The following is a 22,232-nucleotide window of genomic DNA, read 5'->3' as shown; positions in this document are numbered from 1 at the left end:
AGAAAGAAATTTTAAAATAAGTAAATGAACAAAATTATTGTTTACTGGGGAAAAAAACCTGAATGAAATCAGCAGTCTTATTTGAAAAAAGTTTAGTGAATTATTTTTTCTAACACGAAAACAACTCTAAATTGTCCAAAACACGAGCTGGCCCCACTGCCCAGTGATTAAGAGAGCTAGATCACAACCAACCAACCATGATTTGAATCTTGGCCCCAGTAGTCGGAAAAAAACACGTCAGGCACATGTACATGCATGCCTAAAATCCAGACACAATGGAAAAATGGAAGAGAAAAGACTGTGTGACAGCCCACGCTAGGGGGAGAGGTGCTTTCTCCCTCTCTCTGGTGAGCTAATACACCCTCTAGCAATTAAAAAATAATTATAAACGTCAATGTACATCAAAGTAGTGTTCCACTTTCATGGAAGAATTAAAAAATAAACTTTAAAAAAAAAGCAGAGTTTCAAATTTCTACATAGCTTTTCCTTTAAAGCTTTAGTTCAAAAATAAAATCCAAGAACTTACTGATCTGAGTTTTGGGGGTGCATAGGTAAAGAAGTCTAAGAATACTTTATGCACCAATGAGTGCTTAATCACAGCTTCCCTGAAAAGAGAAAGAAAAAAATAATTAGAACTGACACTACAGTCATACTGACACATATAACCTCACCTGTCCTAAAATAATCTAAACAAGTGAAAAAGTTTTTTAATTTGTCTTAAGATAAACTGTACTTTCCAGCAATACTAAGATCTTAGAAAACCAGACTATAAAATTAGTTTAATGCTGTATCATACCAAAAACAAAGTATATATTGCTAATATAGTATCTAATCAGCAAAGAAGAAATCATCATTCAAAACTGCTCTTAAATAAGGATATCTAGGGGCTGGCAGGTGGTATGGTTTAAGGGCATTGGACTCTCACATGGCCCACCACAGTTCAAGTCCTGGACCTGGCAGGTTGCTTTCATCCTTTCTTTCTCTCTCAATCCCCCTCTCTCTCTCTGTCCCTCTCTGCTCAAATTTTAAAAATAAATGAATAAATTTAAAATTAAATAATTCTTTTTCCCTAACCCCAGACACAAGATTAGAAATTCACCTGTGAGCCTATTTTTGTTATCACTGTTTCTTTCTGACCCTTCACAATGCATCAGTTTCATAAAACAATTCTATCAGAATTAAAACTTAAATGGACCAAAACAGGGTCAGTAACTGCCACAGTACCTAATTGATCCACGACTCTTTAGTGTGATACTTGGTGAATTCAGGTGTTCGAATGCCATTTCTTTCTTTCTTTCTTTTTTTTTTTTTAAATTCCTTTTTTTTTAGAGAGATTTTTGCTATAGGGTACATTGCTTGCCAGAGAGTCAGAGACAGAAAATGAGAAATCACCCCTCAAGGGGGATGGCCATGCCATAATCCCTTCTCCTTCACTCTCCTCTCAGGTCTTGGGCACACACGTACACATGCCTGGCATGAGTTTTAAGTCATTGGGTTGGACCTGAACTGCAGTCGACTACGTGGGAGTCCACTGACATAACCACCACGCCATCTGCTGGTCTCCAAGTACCCTTTCTTTAGAAAAACCAGAAACATCTTTCTTACTTCTGGGCCATTGGAGTTAGAATCTGCTTCATTTCATCCATAATGAGCTCTAATTTTTCAGGCTTTGCCTCTAACACCTTGTCCAGAGTTGGGTGATCTGCTGACTGCAAAAGAAAAATCAAACCTCCTCTATATTTAATCATCTTTACTTCACAACAAAGAAAAGCAATTATAGTCATCTTATATAAGCTTTCAATTAATTTCAGATTTTGCTTATTTAACTTAATGAAAGCACCACTGTGTATACACTCATGGAGTAATTCCTAATTATCTGACTCTTGGCTTGAATGTGTGTTAACGTATCTAAAAAGCCAGGATCCACAGCCAACCACATCAACTGACCAAGAAGTACTTGCCAAGAATCTAGTCATATACCTACTCATGAGATTATGTAGTAAGTTTAAAAACTCTTACCCCCCACCAGGTGTTTTGCAAATAGTCGGACAGTCCTCCAGTAAATGATTACAAAAGAAACACAGCAACAAGTTCAACTCAAGAACTGTATACCTCACTAACGGAAACCACCTGGGAATAAAACTATTATCACTTCTTCCTCTCTGAATATAACCTGGAGAAAGGTAACACACACATGAAAAAACAAGGGAGAAGGCAGCAAGGCAGAGCCCAGGCACTTCAGCCAGACCTAGCTGTGGGTGATTACAAAGCTTTGTGACTACTGAGTAGTCTGTGTGCATCTGACTGACGAGAAATAGAAGCAGTGACACATTTACTACACAGCACTCAGGAGGGAGTAACACAAGTCGTCTGAGTTGAAGGGGATTTAAGACAATGCCCTGGAAAAAGAGAACTGCAAGGAAGATTACTTGCTCACTAAACAGAGACAAAATATTCTAATAATGGGTATAAAAGTGACCTCTTACAGAATCAACTGAGTTTAAAATATATTCGCAACGTAGGAGACTGGGAGTTAAGGAAGATCGTACGGAGAAGTATAAAAACAACTCTCGCCTTGTAAAGCTGGAACGTGTTCCCGTAGAGCTCCTCTGTCAGCATGTTCCTCTGTTCCAGGATGGCTTTGTCATTGTAGGCGTACTCCACAATGGCCGATGCTTCTGCGTGTCGCAGCATCTTCCGCACGTGGCCTTTAAAGCTTCTGATTATCTCTGCGATCTGTGGTTTACTTCTAAACCCACCACGATCAAAATAAATAAATAACAGGAGAAAGGTGTGCGACTGACAGAGAAACAGAACTACTTCCCCGAGATGAATTCGGTATTGAACTCAGTCTCACGTGGGTGGGCCTCCCACAGAGAAGAGCTCATGCCTCGCAGTTCCACTTTAAGTTTTGAGACTCGGTAGCCAGCCTGCCCAAGTTTGATACCTAGCTCTGTTTACCAGCAGAGAGACCCTGAGCAAGTAATTTAACCCCCTCTGTACCCCTTCTTCATTCATAAAACTGGAGTAAAGTTGTTTTGAAGATGAAAAGAGCTAAGTAAGAGGCACCAAGAACCGGGACTAGCACATATTAAGTATCCTAAATGCCAGACTACTTAAACTGTTCGGCTTGAAAAAGGTAGGGTAAGAGAAAAGAGAAGGGAAAAGTCAACGATTCATGGAAATAGAAATAAAACATATTCTAGGATTCTATTTCTAAAACAGGACTTAGTCATAGTATTTATATTATCTCCTAAAATAATCAAGCTAGGAATTTAAAAATGTTTTTCTTTAAAGATTTTTGCTACAGGGCTCATACGCAAACTAGAGAGACAAGAGAGACAAAGAGACAGAAAGCGAGAAATCATCCCCTGAGGGGGTGGTCATACTGCAATTCCTCCTCCTTTATTCTCCTTTTGGGATTTTGGGTATGCACACGCACCCAGCATGAATTTTAAGCCACTGGGACTGGGACTTCAACCATGGTCAACTACAGGGGAGTCCAGTGATATAATCATTATGCATCTGTTGGTCCCCAGGAGTACGTTTTTGTTTTTTTTTTTGAGAGGTTTTAGCTACAGGGTGCGTGCGCTTGCCAGAAAAAGAGACAGAGACAGAAAGCAAGAAGTCACTCCCCAGGGGGGATGGTCATACTGCAATCCCTTCTCCTCCCTTCTCCTCTCAGGATCTTGGGCGTGCATGCACATGTGCCTGGAGTGAGTATAAGCCACTGGAGTCCAGGACTCGAACTGCGATCAACTACATGGGAGTCCAGCAACATAATTATTATGCCAACTGCTGGTCCTCATTTTTTATATTTTTTTATTTAAATTTTTTAAAACTTTATTTCTTCAGAGAGAGACACAGAGTAAGATGGATGGACAGACAGATATAAGCACCCCAGCAAGATCTCCATGCTGTGCTCCATACCCAGCATCAGCCAGCCTGGCTCATGTGCCCACAGTGTACAGGGAGACCACAGGACATAAACCCAGGACCTTGCCCTGTGGATCCAGCATTGCAGAAAACTGCCTAACCCTGAGCAGATGACCCCAGGGACCTACTTTTTGCAAATTCAACTGCATTTATTACACTTTTTAGTTGTTGGTTAGCATATTCTGGCAATTATACCCAAAAAGACTGGTGAAGCCAAGTATCAAATTTCAGTTAAATCAGAAAATTCTCCTGCTCTGAAGTTTCCTAATCCACTGACCTTATCTCACAGCTTACTCACGTGCCCCTCTAATCATCTATCCTTTAAAGTGTGGCAATTAATGGGACCAGCAGATGGCGGAATGGTTACATTGCTAGACTGCCACATAGTGGCCTTCAGTTCGAGTCCTGGACCTGGCGGCTTGAAACTCACATCAGGTGCATGTGCATGCAAGCCCAAAATCCCAAGAGGAGAATGAAGGAGAAGAGACTGCAGCATGGCCCTCCCCCCTGGGGGGGAGGGGGTGATTTCTGTCTCTCCGGCGAACACATGCACCCTACAACAAAACCGTCTCTTCCCCACCCCCCCAAAAAAAGAAAAAAAGAGAGTGGTAATAAATTACAGTAATTCCATTTCTCTTATTCCAGAGCTTCAAGATATAAAAATATGCCCTAAAAATAGTGATGACAATAAGGCCGGCAGGTTACATGGTGGTTAAAGCACTGCACTCTCACACAGCTGACTGCAGGTCAAATCCTGAACCTGGCAGCTCTCCCTTTCTTTCTCTGTCTCTCTCTGTCTCTGGTGAGAGCACATGCCCTATAGCAAATTTAAATAATAATAAATAAATTCTTTAAAAAATATGGTGAGGACACTATCATAATTTTATATTAATTTTAATAACTGATTTTAAGTTAATACTCCTCAAAAAATACCACGAATATCTACTGAGGGCTAGTATCACCACAGACTTTACAAATAACACTTCAGCACAGTTGGAATCCATATCTTCAAAAAATAAAGAGAAAATACATTTTATAAATAAAATAACTCACCCATACATGAGAAATTTCTTAACAATATTTCTGGAATATTTGGCTTTACTTAATTCAACCAAATCACCTGAAAAACAAAATGCATTATAATGATTCGATATCCTCATTTCAGCACTCCAGAAACAAGAACTACATAAATGCACAATCTTAGAAACACAAAGCACTCACTATTTGTCCCAGGCAAAGAACAAGGTAAGAAAGGTCCTGGAGAAGACACACCTCAACAGAATTATTTTCTAGGACAGTGTCGGGTATTTCAAGAGAAAATAAGTGAGGTATTGCAAATCATAACAATTAGTCTTCAATATGTAGCAAATACCTCGCAGTTCTTCGAAGGCCTGTTTTCTCTGTTCTTCATTACCATATTGAATGTAACACTGGATCACCCGCGTTGAATCGTGTGCAAATGCAATCTGCAGAAAACGTGAAATCCTTTAGACTAATTCCCACCTGAAGAGCTACATTTCTTTCTTATTACTTACTTTTCATTGCTATATCTTTCAGAATTCCTGTTAGAAATAAAGTGGTATTTTCATGGATAAAATCAAATCCAGACTACTTGGAAATAAAATTATGTGTTTAAATTATATAGAACATCATTCTTTGATTTTACTACCTACCATAGTTGATAAATATAATTAATAATGACAATGAATTAGAGAGAGACTTACCCGTTGCAAGATTCCTGTCATTACTATTAAAACTAAACCCAATTAAACCCATCTAATGATTATAACGGGCTATATTTCTGGTTTCTTTGAAAGTTTTCTTCTCTAAAACGGCAATATTCCAGTCGAAAACATGTGTTACTCTATAATTTTCATTAAGTGATTTCACAATGTCTGGACGTGAGCCTGTTGGCCCCTGCCTTATGACAAGAATATCTGACCTTGGTTATAAATCTAAACAGTCTTGCTACACAAATACAGTGTGTATAGCTTAAATACACACTGGCAATTACATTATAGTAATCTTCCATTTCTCATATCTTCATTATAATCCTTGCACATATAAACAGTAATATTCCCAGAAAAAAATCACTGTATTTGAAAATCTGATTCTCAGACCTTATTCCCCCAAATACTTCTGGAAGAACCTACTACTCAATTTTTTTAGAGGAACACCTATAAATTATCAATGAGAAAAGATGATTTCTACTATGTTATGGGGCTAGTCTACTTAAAAAGTTCTTATTGGTTGCTCACTCTATCTTTAAAATTTTTAAATTCCAACAAGTCAGGAGGCAAGGACACACTACCATCAACATCATAGATTTCAAAAGAATTTCTTTAAGAAAGTTTTGTAATGGATCCTTCAAAAACATCTTTATTTTTTTAAAGATTTTTTTTTCTTTGCCATAGGCACATACACTCACCAGAGAGACAGAGAGAGAGAAAGTGAGAAATCACCCCAAGGGGACAACCAATCTCCTCTCAGGATTTTGGACGTGCATGCACAAGCACCTGGCGTGAGTTTCAAGCTGCTGGGTCCAGGACTCAAATTGCCATCGGCTATGTGGGAGTCCAACCTTCTAACTACCACACCAAACACTGGTACCAATAAACCTTTCCTTAAAAATAAGGCTGCTTTTGTGCATCTTATTAAGTACCTACTATGTAACAAATGTATATAAATGCTTTAAATATATTTCTCTCATATAGACCTAAAAGCAACCCTAAAAGTGAGCTGTTACTATTCCCACTTTAGAGATGAGAAGAGTTAGTTTACAAAAATTATAGAACACACTACCCCTGGGATCCTGAAGAAGAAACTTAACTTCTATAAGCCCCAAATGTACCAACTATACAACAGAGCTGATGACTTAAATGAAATGGGACAATGCATATGCTGGTTAGCACAATTCCTAGTCATTGTAAACACTCCGGAAATAGGCTATCATCCAAAGGCACACATATTTTAGGCAGTAGCATCAGGATTTGAACACCCAAGTCCATGATCATGCAGCAATGACTGAAAGGTAGTTGAGAAACAATTTTGAGTGTGAAATATTTATACACAGGATAACAGACTATTGCTAGAGCTGTAGGGCAGTTTTATCCTAAAAACATCATGCTTGATGTGTAAGAAAGAAACAACTGGGACCAGCAGTTAGAGTAATGGCTATGTCGCTGGACTACCATGTAGTCGACCATGGTTCGAGTCCCAGACCTGGTGGATAAAACTCACGCCGGGAGCATGTGCATGCGTGCCCAAGATCCCGAGAGGAGAATGGAGGAGAAGGGACTGTGGTGTGGCCATCCCCCCGGGGGGTGATTTCTCGCTTTTTGTCTCTCTCTCTCTGGTGAGCGCATGCACTCTATAGGAAAAAAACTCTAAAAAAAAAAGTTAATTAAAAAGAAAGAAAGAAAGAGCTGAGGACTTGCTATTTCAATGTTCCCTCAAACTATAATATAATATCTGGTTAGACCTCTGCATACAGTTTGACAGACTGGCCCTCTGGGGTCTCTAAATCAACTGGAATCTATTACAAGTGAGCAGCCACTATGTATAAAAGTTAATTAAAAAGAAAGAAAGAAAGAGCTGAGGACTTGCTATTTCAATGTTCCCTCAAACTATAATATAATATCTGGTTAGACCTCTGCATACAGTTTGACAGACTGGCCCTCTGGGGTCTCTAAATCAACTGGAATCTATTACAAGGGCCCAGCCACTATGTATAAGTACATAAAAGCCAATGGAAATTTATTACAAAACAGGATTAAGGAGCAATGGTGAATGCTACTTTCAGAATTTTCAGATCTATTATAAAGACTCTTTCACAATGTGTATAAAATCAAGAAAGAAAATAAAGAAGTAATACATTTACATCACAAATACATAAAGTTATTCATTTAGAGCACACTAGATTACAGTTCAAAGCAAGGCATTTAAATGAATACTTTTGAACTAAAAGCTTCATGGTAACTTTAAGAAAACACTGACTTATTTGAAGAAAATTATTAAAAATGATACAGAGCCAGTAACAGCAGGGCAGCAGTAATGCAGTGCTCCATGATACTGATCCCTCATGGGAAGATCCTGGGTTCTGATCCTAGGGTCTCCCTGTGCACGTCAGGCAAGTACATGTGTGCCTATGACCTAGGCTGGCGGAAGCTAGGGGTGGACTGCAGCTTGAAGACCACGTAAGAGATGCCTCCCTCACCATCCATCCTCTCTCTCGTGGGAAAAATAAACAACAAAAAAGACACAGCCAACTTGAGAGTCGTTTCACAGCTTTCCTCATTATTAACTTTTTATTTATTCAGTGTTATGAAAAGCATTTGAACTTTTTCGTCAACTACACTGGAAACAACAATAGGTTCACCTGACAGGAATGGCCAACCATCCTTCCCGAGAGTGAGACAACTCCAACTGTTTCAAATTGCAGTCTGACTTTACTTACAGTTTTAATTTTTCCTTGAATCAATTTCTGTAAGTCATTCATCAACTTCACTCTTTTTTCTTTGTCACAGTCTTTCCTACAAATACAAGAGGGAAGAACTAGAGTTTAAGAAGTTATTTAAACACGTAAAACATAAAACCATACCAGTGTATATTCATCCGGTTCACATGATTTTCTTTTTGAAGGCAGCAAACCTTTGACATAAAGATTACTATTCCAGTCCAGCCAGACAAAAGTAATTTTCTCAGAGGTAGAAACTCATTTCACAAGGTATAATTTTATGCATCAATCCAAATCTTATCAGCCAGAACTTCAGAAGTAAAGAAATAATAAAACAAGTCCAAGGCACCAAATACTTAAGCCTCTCAAAACCTGGCTGATAAGAAATTGTCCTTCGTTTTCTCAGAAAGAATGTCAAATCCATCTTAACTCTCAGACATTTTCATAAACATATCTGACACCACCTTAATGATACCACACATTTCTGTAACGGGCAGGCTTCCAAGAACTGATGCCTCTGTGAGACTGTTATGAGCACTCCCTAAATCACCCAAATCCTGTCGTTTATTTTTGGGCATGTCACTGTTTACAAGGTACACTTTGATTTCTCCACTATCTCAAAGGGACCAGTAAAGATGCTATTAGGTAGCATTACCTTCTTAAAATCTCCCAGATCTGCTTGGACCGAGCGACAATGTCATAGTTGGTTTTATCATTAAGTTGCCTGCTCTGCTTCAGTTCTTTCTTCTTCTTTTTGAAATCATCCCATTTGGGTTTCTTGGCTGCTGAGTCTAATTATAGAAATTATTTTCAATTACATTTACAATTCTGAGCATCAGAAACAAAAACAAAATAGTTGCAAAGGACAAACACTAATCAGGATCAATATTCATTGTGGAAGCTACAAGGAAGAAAATATCCCTCATAAACTAATACTCCATTTTTTGAGCAGTTTATACATTTTAAATTTGATAAGAGTCTACTACTCTTTCTACAGCTCTTTATTGATTCTTTCATTTTTCGAGAGAGAGGTTTTTGCTATAGGGCGCGTGTGCTCGCCAGACAGACAGAGAGAGACAGAGAGACAGAAAGTGAGAAATCACCCCCAGGGGGGATGGTCACGCCGCAATCCCTTCTCCTCCATTCTCCTCTCAGGATCCTGGGCACGCACGCACACACACTCGGCGTGAGTTTAAGCCACTGGGTCCGGGACTCGAACTGCGGTCGACTACGGGGGAGTCCAGCGACATAGCCATTATGCTAACTGCTGGTCCCGCTCTTTATTGATTCTTAGCAAGATACCTACTAAGAAAAAAAAAGGTATCAAAAAGATTATGAAAGCAAGTGAAAATTTTTACTCATCTTTTTCAATTGTAAAATAAAATTCTATTTTAGAACATTAAGATCACTGGGCTTTAGGCAAAACTAAAAAAACTTTTTTTTTTTTTTGAGAGGTTTTTACTATAGTGAGCGTGTGTTCTCCAGAAAGACAGAGAGAGACAGAGAGACAGAAAGCAAGAAATCACCCCCGAGGGGTGATGGCTATGCTGCAATCCCTTCTCCTCTACTCTCCTCTCGGGATCTTGGGCATGCATGCACACATGCCCAGCGTGAGTTTAAGCCACCAGGTCTGGGCCTCGAACCACAGTCGACTACATGGGACATAGCCATTACGCCAACTGCTGATCCCAAAACTAGTTTTCAAAGAAAATAAAAATAGGTCCAAATTAGAACAGGAAAAACAATTTTAAAAATTCATTGTGTGAGTGCTGTTATATGTTAAGTCATGTCATTCTTACGACACTCCTGTAAGGTGGTACTACAATTATAATCCCCTCCACTCTGGGAAGTGAGCTCACCAAGCAGTCTGTCCAAGATAATACAACCCACACTTGAAGGGCAGGATTCAAACAAAGAAATGACTACTCTTTAACTCTCACTCAGGACAATGCACAAACAAAACTTCCAACTTCTTTACCAATCACAACCCTATAAAAGTTGAATATTTTTCTTATTACATTTTTGCCCTCAAAATCTTAGTAACCTACCGATGGAGCCAGAGTCCATTGAGTCCAAAGAATAGCTTAATAAAATGGCTATTACTTACATGAATGTCCTATATGTAATCCTTGAGAATATTAATTATTTCTCAAAATCTCCCTTTCTCTGATTATAAAATACTCTTATTATAAAAATCTTGGTAATGCAAACAAACAAAAATCCCCTTTAAAAATAAAACATAGCTATAAACATCAATTAATTCCCTCTGAGTATTCCCATGCATGTTTAATTTTCAAAAATGCAGAATCTTGGGACCAGCAAGTGACATGGTGGTTAAGGCACTAGACTTCCAAATGGCTGACTATGGTTCAAGTCCAAGACCCAGCAACTTGAAAAATCACACCAGGCACATGTGTGCATGCCCAAAATCCTAGGAGAAGGGACTGCAACAGAGCCAACCCCTGGGGGATGATTTCTCAGTTTCCTTCTCACTGTATCTCCGCCTTTCTCTAGGTATTCCCCTGACCCTATGATTAAAACCTTAAAAAAAAAAAAAAAAAAAAAAAAGACTCCTACTATCTTAACGTCATTACAAGCATTTTTCTATGAAACTAAATATTCTTTGAAATTGTAATATCTAATGGCTATCCAATATATTACAATGAATTTAATTATTCCCCTATTGTTTACTCATTTATTCCCTGCTAGGTAATGTGGAGGGTTACAGGCAACAGAGGCATATTAATACTAGGGCATCGTGTACGACCAAGCAAGGATAATAAATGATTCAGAGTTCATTTAATTCCATAAATATTTGGGCACCCTTGACATATACCATGCTGAGTTGCCTAGATTTATCAATTTGGGGGTGTCTAGGTATTTAATCTCTTTGTTACTGGTATAAAAAATATAACAAAATAAGATTAAGAGTTCTACTGTCAGATGTCAGGAACATACCCTATATAGCAAAAGAAACCAAGGTTGTAGCATAATAGGATCTTAATGTGAGAATTTGTGTGTTCAAAATGCAGGTGTGAAGAACTCTAGTAGGGAAATAATGGTGTAGGACCTATTGGGGTGGTCAGTAAAGAGAAGGTAGGGGAAAAAACTATTGAGGAGTGGGAGGAGGGCTGAAGAACAGAAAAGTAAGAGAAAAGATGAGATCTAGAGTAAGAAAAGATCCTGTAGGCCTAATGAGAAAAAAACAGTATTTTCCCTTCTCCCTGTCTCCCCTGTCTGTTCTCCCTCTAGTGAGCAGCCCTTAGGTAGAGAAAAGAGCAAGGACCAGGGTTAGAGGGCTGGACTTAGAAGGTCCCAGCATGGTGGTCTCAGATGGCAAAAAAGGAATAGCATCAGGATAAGCTGTGCTGGAGAAAAAGAGAATGAATGGCGCCAGGGAAATTCTCACGATGTCCAGAGAAGACATAAGATGTCAGTTATGTGTCACCTGGAAACTGCTCATTTGAAGACAGTGACAGAAAACGCAAAGCAAGGGCATGCTGTACAAGAGAGCAAAGCTCTAGGCCAGAAATGACCCTTGAACATCAGTGACAATATTAGCAGTTTGTTTCAAGAGACACATGGGAGCTCTGCTAGCACTTCCAATCAGTGAGTTGCTTGTCTTGAACTGGTCATGTGTGCTTGTCACCTTTTGTTACCCCTATGACTCTGGGTCATCCAATGGGTTGATGTATTAGACTAGCCCAAGCTTTGTGAGGGCAGGGCCGTTAAGTCTGTTATTCATCAGAGTATATTCAGCCAAGGCTGAGACTAAGATGGCATGCACTTGGCTCTTCAGGGTTGGCTTCAATGATGATTAGTGGAGGCCTGTATCCTTACTGATTACAAGTCACCTGCTGCATCTCCTAGAATACATAAATACTCAAGTATTTGTTGAACGATAAATCAATAAATTAATTTTAGCCTACAGAAAGTAATGTTTGATGACGCACTATATGAAGTCATTACAGTTCGATTAACTCCATGACTAAGGTAATTTTTAAAAAGTAATTACTTATTTCCACTTGTTGTTTGTTATTATTTTTCAGTTTGACCAAATAGTTACAGAGAGAGAGAATGAAAGGGAAAGTAAGAGAGCAAGCTGTCAGGTCTGGGACTTGAACCGTGGTCAGCCATGTGGGAATCTAGTGCCTTTATAACCACCACACCTCCTGCTGGCCCATGACTAAGATAATTGAAAAGGGGTCTAAGAAAAAAGGAACTCTAAGTATCAGAGTTTGTAAATTTTGACCAGGAAAGAAGGTGTGTTGTTTAGTTAAGCCTAGATACTGTCTACTCTTTCTTCTGCCCATCCCAAAATGCTGTCTGTGAGGAAACAAGAATGGAAGGTCTCTGGTGCTCTTTCAGAGTCCCTGTGCCCAGAGGGTCAGCAGGGCACCCTCTCTGCAAAGACAATGCTGAAGCTACAGTACTCACCATCACTTTGACTGTCTGACTGGAATTTTCTCTTCTTGTTGAATTTATCTGCCTGCTGGAATTTATTCTTAGGTGCTTTGTCCCCTTGCTGCTTATTCTTGACCTGCTTTACACCCTTTTTCCCAGGTTTTGTGGCACTTTTCTCAAAGTTCTTTGATGCGATTTTAGGTCCACCTTCCTTAACAACTTTTCTTGGGAATGTCTTTAAAGAACCAGAGTCTAGTGACAATAATAAATAATCATTAGTTCAGTAACACAGTAAATCTCTTTTATCCATTGGATTGTATTTGTTACAGAAAATGAAATGTTCTTTAGTGGGACATACTCTCAAATATATAATATTTATCCTTTGAAAAATATAGGATTTAAACAATAAAATCTACTTATAAAAACTTTCCCTGATAATAAATTTTAAAATACAGGTTCAGGACATGAGACCTAGAAAGTAGAGCAGTATATAATATAAACTATCCATAATTCCACCACTTAGAAATAATCAGTTGTCAGTTTGGTATATTTCTCTAGCTTGGTTTCTATAGTTTCAAGTAATTAGTAGAGATGAGATATTATTTATATACCTTGATACTCTGTTTTAATTACTCCATGTCATTAACCTTTACACATAAATTTCGATGGTTTGATAACATAATAGGAGTCTAAGAATAAAATGAATACTCTTAACATTAAGAAAGTATATAAAAATTTCAATTTTAAAATGTCTAGTTTGAAAAAAAATGTTTTAAATCTATAATAAAGTTATTTAATCAAGATTTTGCAAAACTTGCATATCAAGTACCTAACAAATGAGATGTAAACAACATCAGCTATGCCTTCAGACTATTGCAAGAAAAAAATGCCAAGATGGCTTAGGAAACATTTAGTCATTTACATAGTCCCTGACTTTTCTATTCTGCAATACTGACACCTGATGGAAAAATAAAGACGTCACCATTAGAAATCCTGAAGCTGAAAGTATTTGTTACATGCGCAGTAGGTATCAAAGAGCTCTAATTAATCAGAAATTAAAATAATATATATGGTAACATAAAGTGAGGTAATAGCATCAGTGGCTAAGATAAAGAGTTATTTGATGATTAGATGTTCCTCAATTATTCTGGCAACTTCTTTCTTCTTTCCTTTCTTTTTTTTAAAGAGAAACTGTTGCTATCAAGTGTGTACGCTCGCCAAAGACAGAAAGCAAAAAAATCACACCTCTTTCCCCCCAAGAGGGGATGGCTATGCTCCGATCCTCTCCCCTCCACTGTCCTCTCGGGATCTGGGGCACACACACACACACCCATCCACCGTGAGTTACAAGTCACTGGGTCTAGGACTTCAACTGTAGTTGGCCATGAGTCCAGCACCTTACCCACTATGCCACCTGCTGGTCACTGGCAATTTTTTCAGTGTCTCAACTTTCATGAGGAACATGCTAACTCTTACACAATCACACTACTTATTCCCATTTTATTCCCAATCTTAGTCCCTGAATAGAGATTAGAATCTGCAACATACTGCCCCCATCTACCTGCCCCTCCCACCCGTTACAGCAGCCAAGACAACCACACGGGAAGCACATTTTTAGTAGGCTATCTCACCACGGTTTTTACGGAATCTCTTTTTTTCTTGTGATGCCTTTGTATTCCTTCCTGTTAATTGTTTTTTCGCTTTTACTTCCATCGTATCAACTCTGGGGGGGAAAAAATAAAAGAGAATCACTGAATTGTTCATCAAATAAGAGACATTAAGTAGTCATTGCCATCTTTAGCCCATAACAGTTCACAGATGCAGTACAAATCACCCAAAACTGAAAATGAACAAGCCAGCAATATAAAAGCTAAGAACATGAACACACCTGGCTCGTGTGTGATATATCCAAGAGCAGCACTTCGGTAACACTATGGGCTAAAAATAGACCATTATTTACATTAAGCATAAGCATCAGTGTTTGCGTTTTGTAACCTGGGAAGACTTAGTAATGAGTAACTCACAATATTACCATCTGATTTCTTAGGTTTCTAGCCTAAAAAGCCAAGAACAAACAATGGGCTACCTTTGCCACATATTCAAATTAAATGAAAGGAAAAAAGATGATCTGAAAGATCCCTGTGTCACCCACTGTGGCTAAAACAACTATTACCATCCTATGTGACTATTGTATTTATTTTTTCTGTCTACAAAGGGTAGAGAACACCCCACTAGGGTCTTAATTCCCTGACTCAGCCCAGTCCTGGTTCCTGGGCACATGTGTGTACAGTATACTCAAAGAGGTCTCGGGATGCAATCCCAGACCCTCCTAGCTTTACAGAGCATCATGTTTTACCACTGTGCTACCATCTAGCCCAAACTTGTGATTGTTTTAGAGGCTGCCAAGAAGCTTACATGTTAACTCCAAAATAAAATTATGTTGAAATATCTAATATTTCATTTAAGAGAATCTACTAACCTGGTCACTTCTAGGGTAGAGACTCCATAGTGCATCCAACAAACAACAGATAAGCCCTCACATATCCAAAGCCCCTGATAAGAGTCATGCGGATCATTTTGCCACTTATCAAAGCTGTATGTTCATTTTCCTTTTCTAAAATTTCTGCTATAGGGTGTGTGTGCCCATTTGGTGTGTGTGTGGCAGGGGAGAGATACGTGATAACACCTCTGGTCATGCTCAAATCCTTCTCCGTTCTCCACTCAGGATTTTGGCATCCACACATATGTAGCTGTTTTTCAACGCATTGAGTCCAGGACTTGGACCTCACGGTTGGCCATGGAGAATCTGGTCACTTCAACTCCCATGCCACCTGTTGGCCCTGTTCAATTTACTTCTAAAATAGAACTAAGGAGTGTATGTTAGGGATCCCTAGACAGTATCAGTTATGTCTAGACTAAAATTTTCATATAAAAACTAATTTCACAAGGCTTAAGGCCCAGCCATGGTGGTGCAAGTGGTAGGGTGCTGCTGGGTGGGAATGGGGTTGCCAGTAAAGCCCAGGATCAGTTCCCGAACCTAAACAGGTAGTGCACACCTGTACTCCTAGCTAACTGGGAAGCTAAGGCAGGAGGACCGCAACATGGCAAGACACTGTCGAAAATAATATCAGACTGTCATAAAAGAAGAAGGGAATTAATACTTTAGTTATTAATAGTTTTAAGAGAAAAGAAGGATTCTGAGATAAAATGTATTTTGGAAACTAAGTGAAATGACAATAACCAGCCTATAAAGAAAGGCCTTTTAGATTTTATCAGTTGTTAGCACAAACTATTGATGGCCAACGAAAGGCTAAAACTTACAGGATTTTACTTTTTCACGTACCATCTCCAGGGAATAGCAGGATTCCAGGGAACACCCTGGAAACTACTGCACTAAACTGGACTTTACTAATATGAGTCTTAAAAACGGATGGCCCTGAAATACTCTACTTCCTCCAGGCATTTAGGACGGTTCGACTACAGCCGCCATAACCACACCTGTACTTCTCAGCTCTCCTATGCGTGCAGTTCTCTAAAATTCTGTTCATTTACATGTTTCCCCTGTTTATGTGTTATTTTCGAGATAATTTTAGTTTCACACCCTTAAACCTTATACTAACAGGTTTATTGGATTTCACGTCTTCCCACTGAAGTCCTGTTTCTGTTCCAGGACACAATGAATTTTGCCACCATGTGTCTCTGTTGTGTTTTGCAGAATTTGCCTCATTTGGGTTTGTCTGATGTCTTCCCATGATTACTCCAGGGTTATGAAATTTTCTGGAAGAATACTAGAGGTAAAGTACTTTTCTCACAGCATCACATCAGAAGACAAAAGACATCAACATGACATTACTGGTGATGTTTGCCTCAATCCCTTGGTCAACGCAGTGTCTGCCGTGTTTCTTCACTGCAAAGGGTCTATTTTCCCTTCCTATGTTCTATTAGAAGCAAAGCCACTAAAATCCAGCCCAAAGGCAAAGAAAGGGAAACTAAGCTCTACTTCATAGACAGACAAGTACTAAAAAATTTATAGTTATGTTAAACTATCACAGCAACTAATAAATGTTTTACACAAAATAGTTTGCGACTGTGCAAATTTCCTGCAGCTTCTCAGAGTTTCCCCCTCTAATTTTAGCATTCTTCTTAGATTTAGAGATTTTAACTACAGCAATTAATGTGGTATTTGAACAGCAATTTTCTATTTCCCTTATTACTTCTACTTTTATTATTTTGACTTCTTTGGTAAAGAAGATCTATCCCATCTTTCCCATCCATATATTGTATCAATATGGTCTCACTATTCATTTTATTTCCTAGATTATAACCAAATCCCATCACTATTTTGTTGCTCGAATAGTCCTACTTTGATCAGTCAACGTTTTCCAGGTGTCTTTTTTTTTTTTTTTTCACTAGCATGTCCTTATGTCCTGGCACTTAGTTAAGGCTCATTTTGTATTTTCCTTGCCCGAGCCGTGAAGTCAGCCATTCTCCAGGAAATTCTGGCTACAATTATTGAGAATGGCATTTTTTGGGGGGGATGAAGTTTTTGCTATAGGATGCATGCGATCGGCAGAGAGAGAGACAGAGACAGAAAGTGAGAGATCAACCCCCTAGGGGGAATGGCCACGTTAAAATCCCATCTACTCCATTCTCCTCTCGGGATCCTGGGCATGCACACACACATGCCCAGTGTGAATTTAAGCCACTGGATCCAGGACTCAGAGTACAGTCGACTACATGGGAGTCCAGCGACATAGCCATTATGCCAACTTCTGGTCCTGAGGATGGCATTTACAAACCAAGACCTGAGTACTAGTGTGCTTACTATCACTGGGGTTACCACTGCTCTGGGTCTCTTCAGCAGACAAACCTAGGTTGACACATACACAAACACACACATACTCTATGTATTTATCTATAAAAATAACATACAGTTCATACTGATGTCTCTAATCAAGCACCACAGGTCTCTGATCCAGCCCAGTTTCAGCCAGCTCTAGATCACAGGCACAGCGAATGTTTAGGGAGGTTTCCAGACACAAACACAAACCCTACCGTGTGGCTCAGGCTCAGAGTGCCACACCACTGCTGCTCCGCCAGCCGGACTTCCGACACCACAGGTTCTGTTCTAGTCCTCCCTTCATTTGCAATTTCTCTGACAACGAGACACTTGCTTCCCATTATTTTTATTTATATATTCCCATTAAGTACAATTTACTTATGTATGCAGTCCTAACATACATATAAAGTAGCTTTGCTTGGCTCCTTTGCCCCACTCTCTTCAGTGAGATTAATGTTCAGAATCCAGTTTGATTCATCTGTCACCCTCTGTGTTCCATCTCAGAAATGCTGGTTGATCTATTAAATCTGAACAGTCAAATTCACTATTTTGGTGTATGGATTTTGACAAACCACTAGTCAGTCATCCATTCATTTGCACAATATTTTGCAGAACAGTTCCACTACTCCAAGCAGTTCTCTGCACAGTACCTTCATAGCCAGCCTCTCCCTGTTCCCTGGCTGCCAATGATGGTTTTCATTTCTGTTGTGCCTTTTCCAGATCATATAACAGAATCACACAACCTGTAATCTCTTAGGTCTTGCTCTTTTCCACTTAGCAAAATACATTTTGCTTGAGGACCCTGTACCTTCATGACCAATCATCATATTCCACAATGTCTCAGAACTGTCTCTTTTCCTTTCCCTCTGTTACCACATTCAGGCTTGTTACCTCTTGCTCAGATGGCTTTTCTTTTGTATCCAATCTGCTGTTGGGCATTCTTCTGCTTCCTGAATCATCTTCCACTAACACATCGGTTTTACACAAATCCCATACTCCAACAGCTTTAAGACTTTCCCACTGCCTACTGCAAAAAATTCAAACTCAGACTGGCATTCACAGCCATTCAAAATTTGGTCCTAATTCCTCCCACTCACAAATAACACAGAGAATCCAGACTTACTTTCTCAGCTCTTCCAGGCTCCAAACATTTCTTACTTTTATTTTTAAATATTTTAGTAAACATATAATTGTATTCATTTACAGGGGGTCCAAGGTTGATTTTCCAGCACATGAATACAATAAATAATGGCTTAATCAGAACTATTTAGTATATCCATCACCTCTACTTTTTGTCACTGTTGGAAACATTCAAAATCCTTTTTAGTTACTATGAGACTTACAGTAAACTGTTATTAACCAATTTCTCTCTACTGTTTTATAACACTAGATATTGTTACTCTTACCTATCTGTAATTTTGTTTCTATTATTCATCATCCTTCTGTTCCCTTCCCAAATCCTTCCCAGACTCTAGTGGTCCCAAACTTCAAAGCCATTTTCTTCATCCACAGAATTCCTAGCATAACATGTTCTTATAATTTCTCCTCCATACCTCCTCCTCTCTCCCAAACGCTTTTTATTCTAGTAGCACCTTACTGGCCTTCTTAAAATTTAATACTTTGGGTTTATATTACAGTTATTCATGGATGGCTCCGTCACTCCTATAGAAATTCGTTGTTTTTTTTTTTTTTTTTTTTTTTTTCCCTTAAAGGCAGGTGGCCCTCCCCGAAGGTAGGCTATATGCAAGCATTATTGCTTCTGTGGTTAGACTGCAGGTTGGGGGGCAGGTGGGCTAAAACACTTTGAGTCTAGGCTTTCCCTTCCTTCTCCTGGAATTCTCTTATTCTCTCCCACCACATGGAGGACAGTGGTAGGCTATGGAGATTGGTGGGGGAATTCTCAGCCACTGTGTTCAAGAAGAGGAGAGAAGAGGGTTGGCAATTTTTTCCTATGAAGGGCAAGATAGTAAATGTCTCAGCCCTTTTGGTTACAAATGGTTTTTATAACATAATGGAAAACAAAGCAAAATAACTTTTAGAGCCCCAGTCTGGATGACACAGTTAATAGCAACATACTCCATATAAAATTCTTTTTTTTTTTTTTTTTTTTTTTTTTTTTCGCTATAAGGCACGTGGCGCTCGCCAGAAAGAGAGAAACAGAGAGACAGAAAGCGAAAAATCACCCCCCAGGGGGGATGGCCATGCCGCAATCCCTTCTCCTCCATTCTCCTCTCCGGATCTTGGGCACGCACACACACGCACCCAGTGTGAGTTTAAGCCAACGGGTCCAGGACTCAAACTGTGGTCGACTACATGGGAGTCCAGCGATATAGACATTACACCAACTGCTGGTCCCTAGAAATTTGTTTAATACCTACAAAGTATGTGTTAGAGAGCCGTTAAGTTGAAAATACAGGAATAAATCAAGGTTGCTCTAATAGAGAAAGGTAAGCAGAAAATCAAAACACTATGTAATCAATCACCCTGACAGAAGTATATAGAAGTGTCCAAAGATCTAGGAACAAAAGCCTAGTAGCTGAAGAACATGTGATTGATCTTATTTTACTCCCCTCATAGGCTTTCCCAATGCGCACTTTGAAAGCAGAAAACATTTAATGCTCAAACTCTAAATGCTGACATTCCTTAAGTCTTTGTTCTAATGAATTTTTTTTCTCCGAACATCTTACTGGGCAATCTCATCTATCTCTTGGCCTCTCTGCTGACGGTACCCAAATTATTTCTCCATATGAACTTTTCCTTGGGCTCCAGAACCTGTGTCTAACTGCTTACCTGACAGTTCTGATTATGTGTCTGTCAGATACCTTGGATTTAAAATGTCCAATTCACTGTATTTACACCGCAAACCATTCTGAACAATACACCACCTTTTTCTCCCTGCTCTATTCGTCCCCATCGCAGCCAATGGCACAAAACCAACTTACGACATTCAAGGATTTTCCTTTCCTGTCTGCCACAATCAACCCATTGGTAAGTTATCTTTCAACTCCCTTAAAAACACCTCTAACGCTCCAACTTCTAGGTCCACGACCACCACCCTAATGCGAACCATCATCAATAATCTCCCTACTGAATTCCCAAATTAGGTAAATTGTCTAAAGAAATCCGGGACTACCATGTGTCTCCTTTGCTTATAGTTCCTGAGTGCTTTTTATACACGGGAATCGATCACCTCATCGTTTCCTTCCCAGCTTGTAACCCACAAGTGTATATTCAGGCTGTAACCTCAGCACCTAGCACAGAAGGGACGCTGGGTGGACGTTTGTCAAAGGTAGGATCACCGGATCCAGCACGAGCCTGAATTGTGGAGGGAAGCTACTACAGTTCACTCTAACCCAGCACTCAGGGCAACGTGGTAGGAAGATGCGTCGTAGCTCCGCCCTTTCCACCCGGCTCCCGTCAGTCCCAAACTCCCAGCCTAAGACTGCGCGGTTGGCAATCAGTCAAAACTCTTCTTCCCACGTCCACCGCCCAGAGAGACCTCTCGACTCCGGCGCCGGCCACAGAACAGCCCCTCGCAGGAGCTCGGCCGGGCTATTCTCACTCACCGCACACGTGGGGCCGAAGTCTGAGCTACAAGCAGATCTCCAATCCCGCTTCCGCTTCCGCGCCGGGCTCCGCCCCCGGATCCACTTTTTTCCTCTTCCGTAGGGGATCTAAGGTTAAGCACAAAAATCCGGAGTTCCCATTGGTCCGTGGCCGTTAGACTTCATCTAAAGGCGCGAGGGCTGTGCGACACCTCTGTTTTGGCCCTTGAAACGATCCGTCGGGCCAAGGACGCGTCAGCGGCTCTTAACCCTGTCGCCTCCGTGCTGGGAAGAGACAAAGGGTTCTTGGGAGGGCTGCCGGTTTGCTGAAGGAAAGACGGAGCGGACGGGACTTTAAAATAGCTAACGTTTCAGAGTGTATTTATTTGCATCCTTTCTCACCAGTTTAGCGTGTAGGATAAAAGGGATATCTCAGAGGTCGGTTTGCGTTGTAATTCTGTCTTTTGTTGGGTTTTGCTTTTTCATTTGCTAGCGGCGTGGCTGTGTGCAAATTACTAAATTTCTCTGAGCCGTGGTTTCCTCATCAATAAAATAGAGATAGTTGTCACACATGCAAAGCATTTAGCACAGTGTATGATCCTCCAAAGCGTTCAATAAATGCCATTGTTAATGTCCGTTCCTGGATACTGCAATTTTTCACTTCAACAAGGAAGATTGTAGTTAGCAAATTATCCCTATATTACAGATGCAGAAACTGGCACCGCAAGTTTTGTTTTGTCAAACAACAGATCTTTATTTTGTAACTGTTCTGGAGGTTAGGAGTTCTAAATCAGCCTGTCAGCAGGACCATGCACCTTTTAAAGACTTCAAGGGAGAATCTTTTGCTTCTTCTCGCTTGTAGTTCCAGGTGTTTCTTGGCTGGTGGGTCCATGACTTGTATCTCTGCCTCTGTTTTCAAATGGCCTTAACTTTTGTGTTTATCTTCTTTTTCTGTCTGTTGTAAGGACTTTAATCATTGGATTCAGGGTCCAGGATAATTTAACATGATCTTATTTGGAGGTCCTTGATTTTCTCCCCCCCCCCCCCGGAG

At 39.8% G+C, this 22,232-nt stretch overlaps 1 protein-coding gene across 3 annotated transcripts in view; it reads right to left on the bottom strand.

The window, feature by feature from the left end:
- PUM3 (pumilio RNA binding family member 3) overlaps window positions 1-21,359 on the bottom strand; it is a 49,229-nt gene extending 27,870 nt beyond the window's left edge. Inside the window, exons 1-10 of one of the 3 annotated variants that reach the window (XM_027773425.1) lie at window positions 21,203-21,359; window positions 14,431-14,519; window positions 12,830-13,048; window positions 9,048-9,183; window positions 8,393-8,468; window positions 5,309-5,402; window positions 4,990-5,056; window positions 2,575-2,749; window positions 1,606-1,709; window positions 527-605 (exon numbers count right to left, since the gene is read on the bottom strand). In XM_027773425.1, the coding sequence (XP_027629226.1) occupies window positions 527-605; window positions 1,606-1,709; window positions 2,575-2,749; window positions 4,990-5,056; window positions 5,309-5,402; window positions 8,393-8,468; window positions 9,048-9,183; window positions 12,830-13,048; window positions 14,431-14,509 (1,029 nt within the window). In that variant the 5' untranslated portion in view covers window positions 14,510-14,519; window positions 21,203-21,359. Of the gene's footprint in view, window positions 1-526; window positions 606-1,605; window positions 1,710-2,574; window positions 2,750-4,989; window positions 5,057-5,308; window positions 5,403-8,392; window positions 8,469-9,047; window positions 9,184-12,829; window positions 13,049-14,427; window positions 14,520-14,684; window positions 14,733-21,202 lie in introns of those variants that run through there. The other 2 variants (XM_014589329.2, XM_014589330.2) reach the window with 2 other exon arrangements.
- Window positions 21,360-22,232: the final 873 nt, after the last annotated feature.

This window comes from Tupaia chinensis, unplaced genomic scaffold, assembly GCF_000334495.1.
Source record: "Tupaia chinensis unplaced genomic scaffold, TupChi_1.0 Scaffold000354_1, whole genome shotgun sequence".
NCBI classification, from domain to species: domain Eukaryota; kingdom Metazoa; phylum Chordata; class Mammalia; order Scandentia; family Tupaiidae; genus Tupaia; species Tupaia belangeri.
Note: the sequence above shows the minus strand (reverse complement) of the source record. Positions and strands in the feature narration are given on the sequence as shown.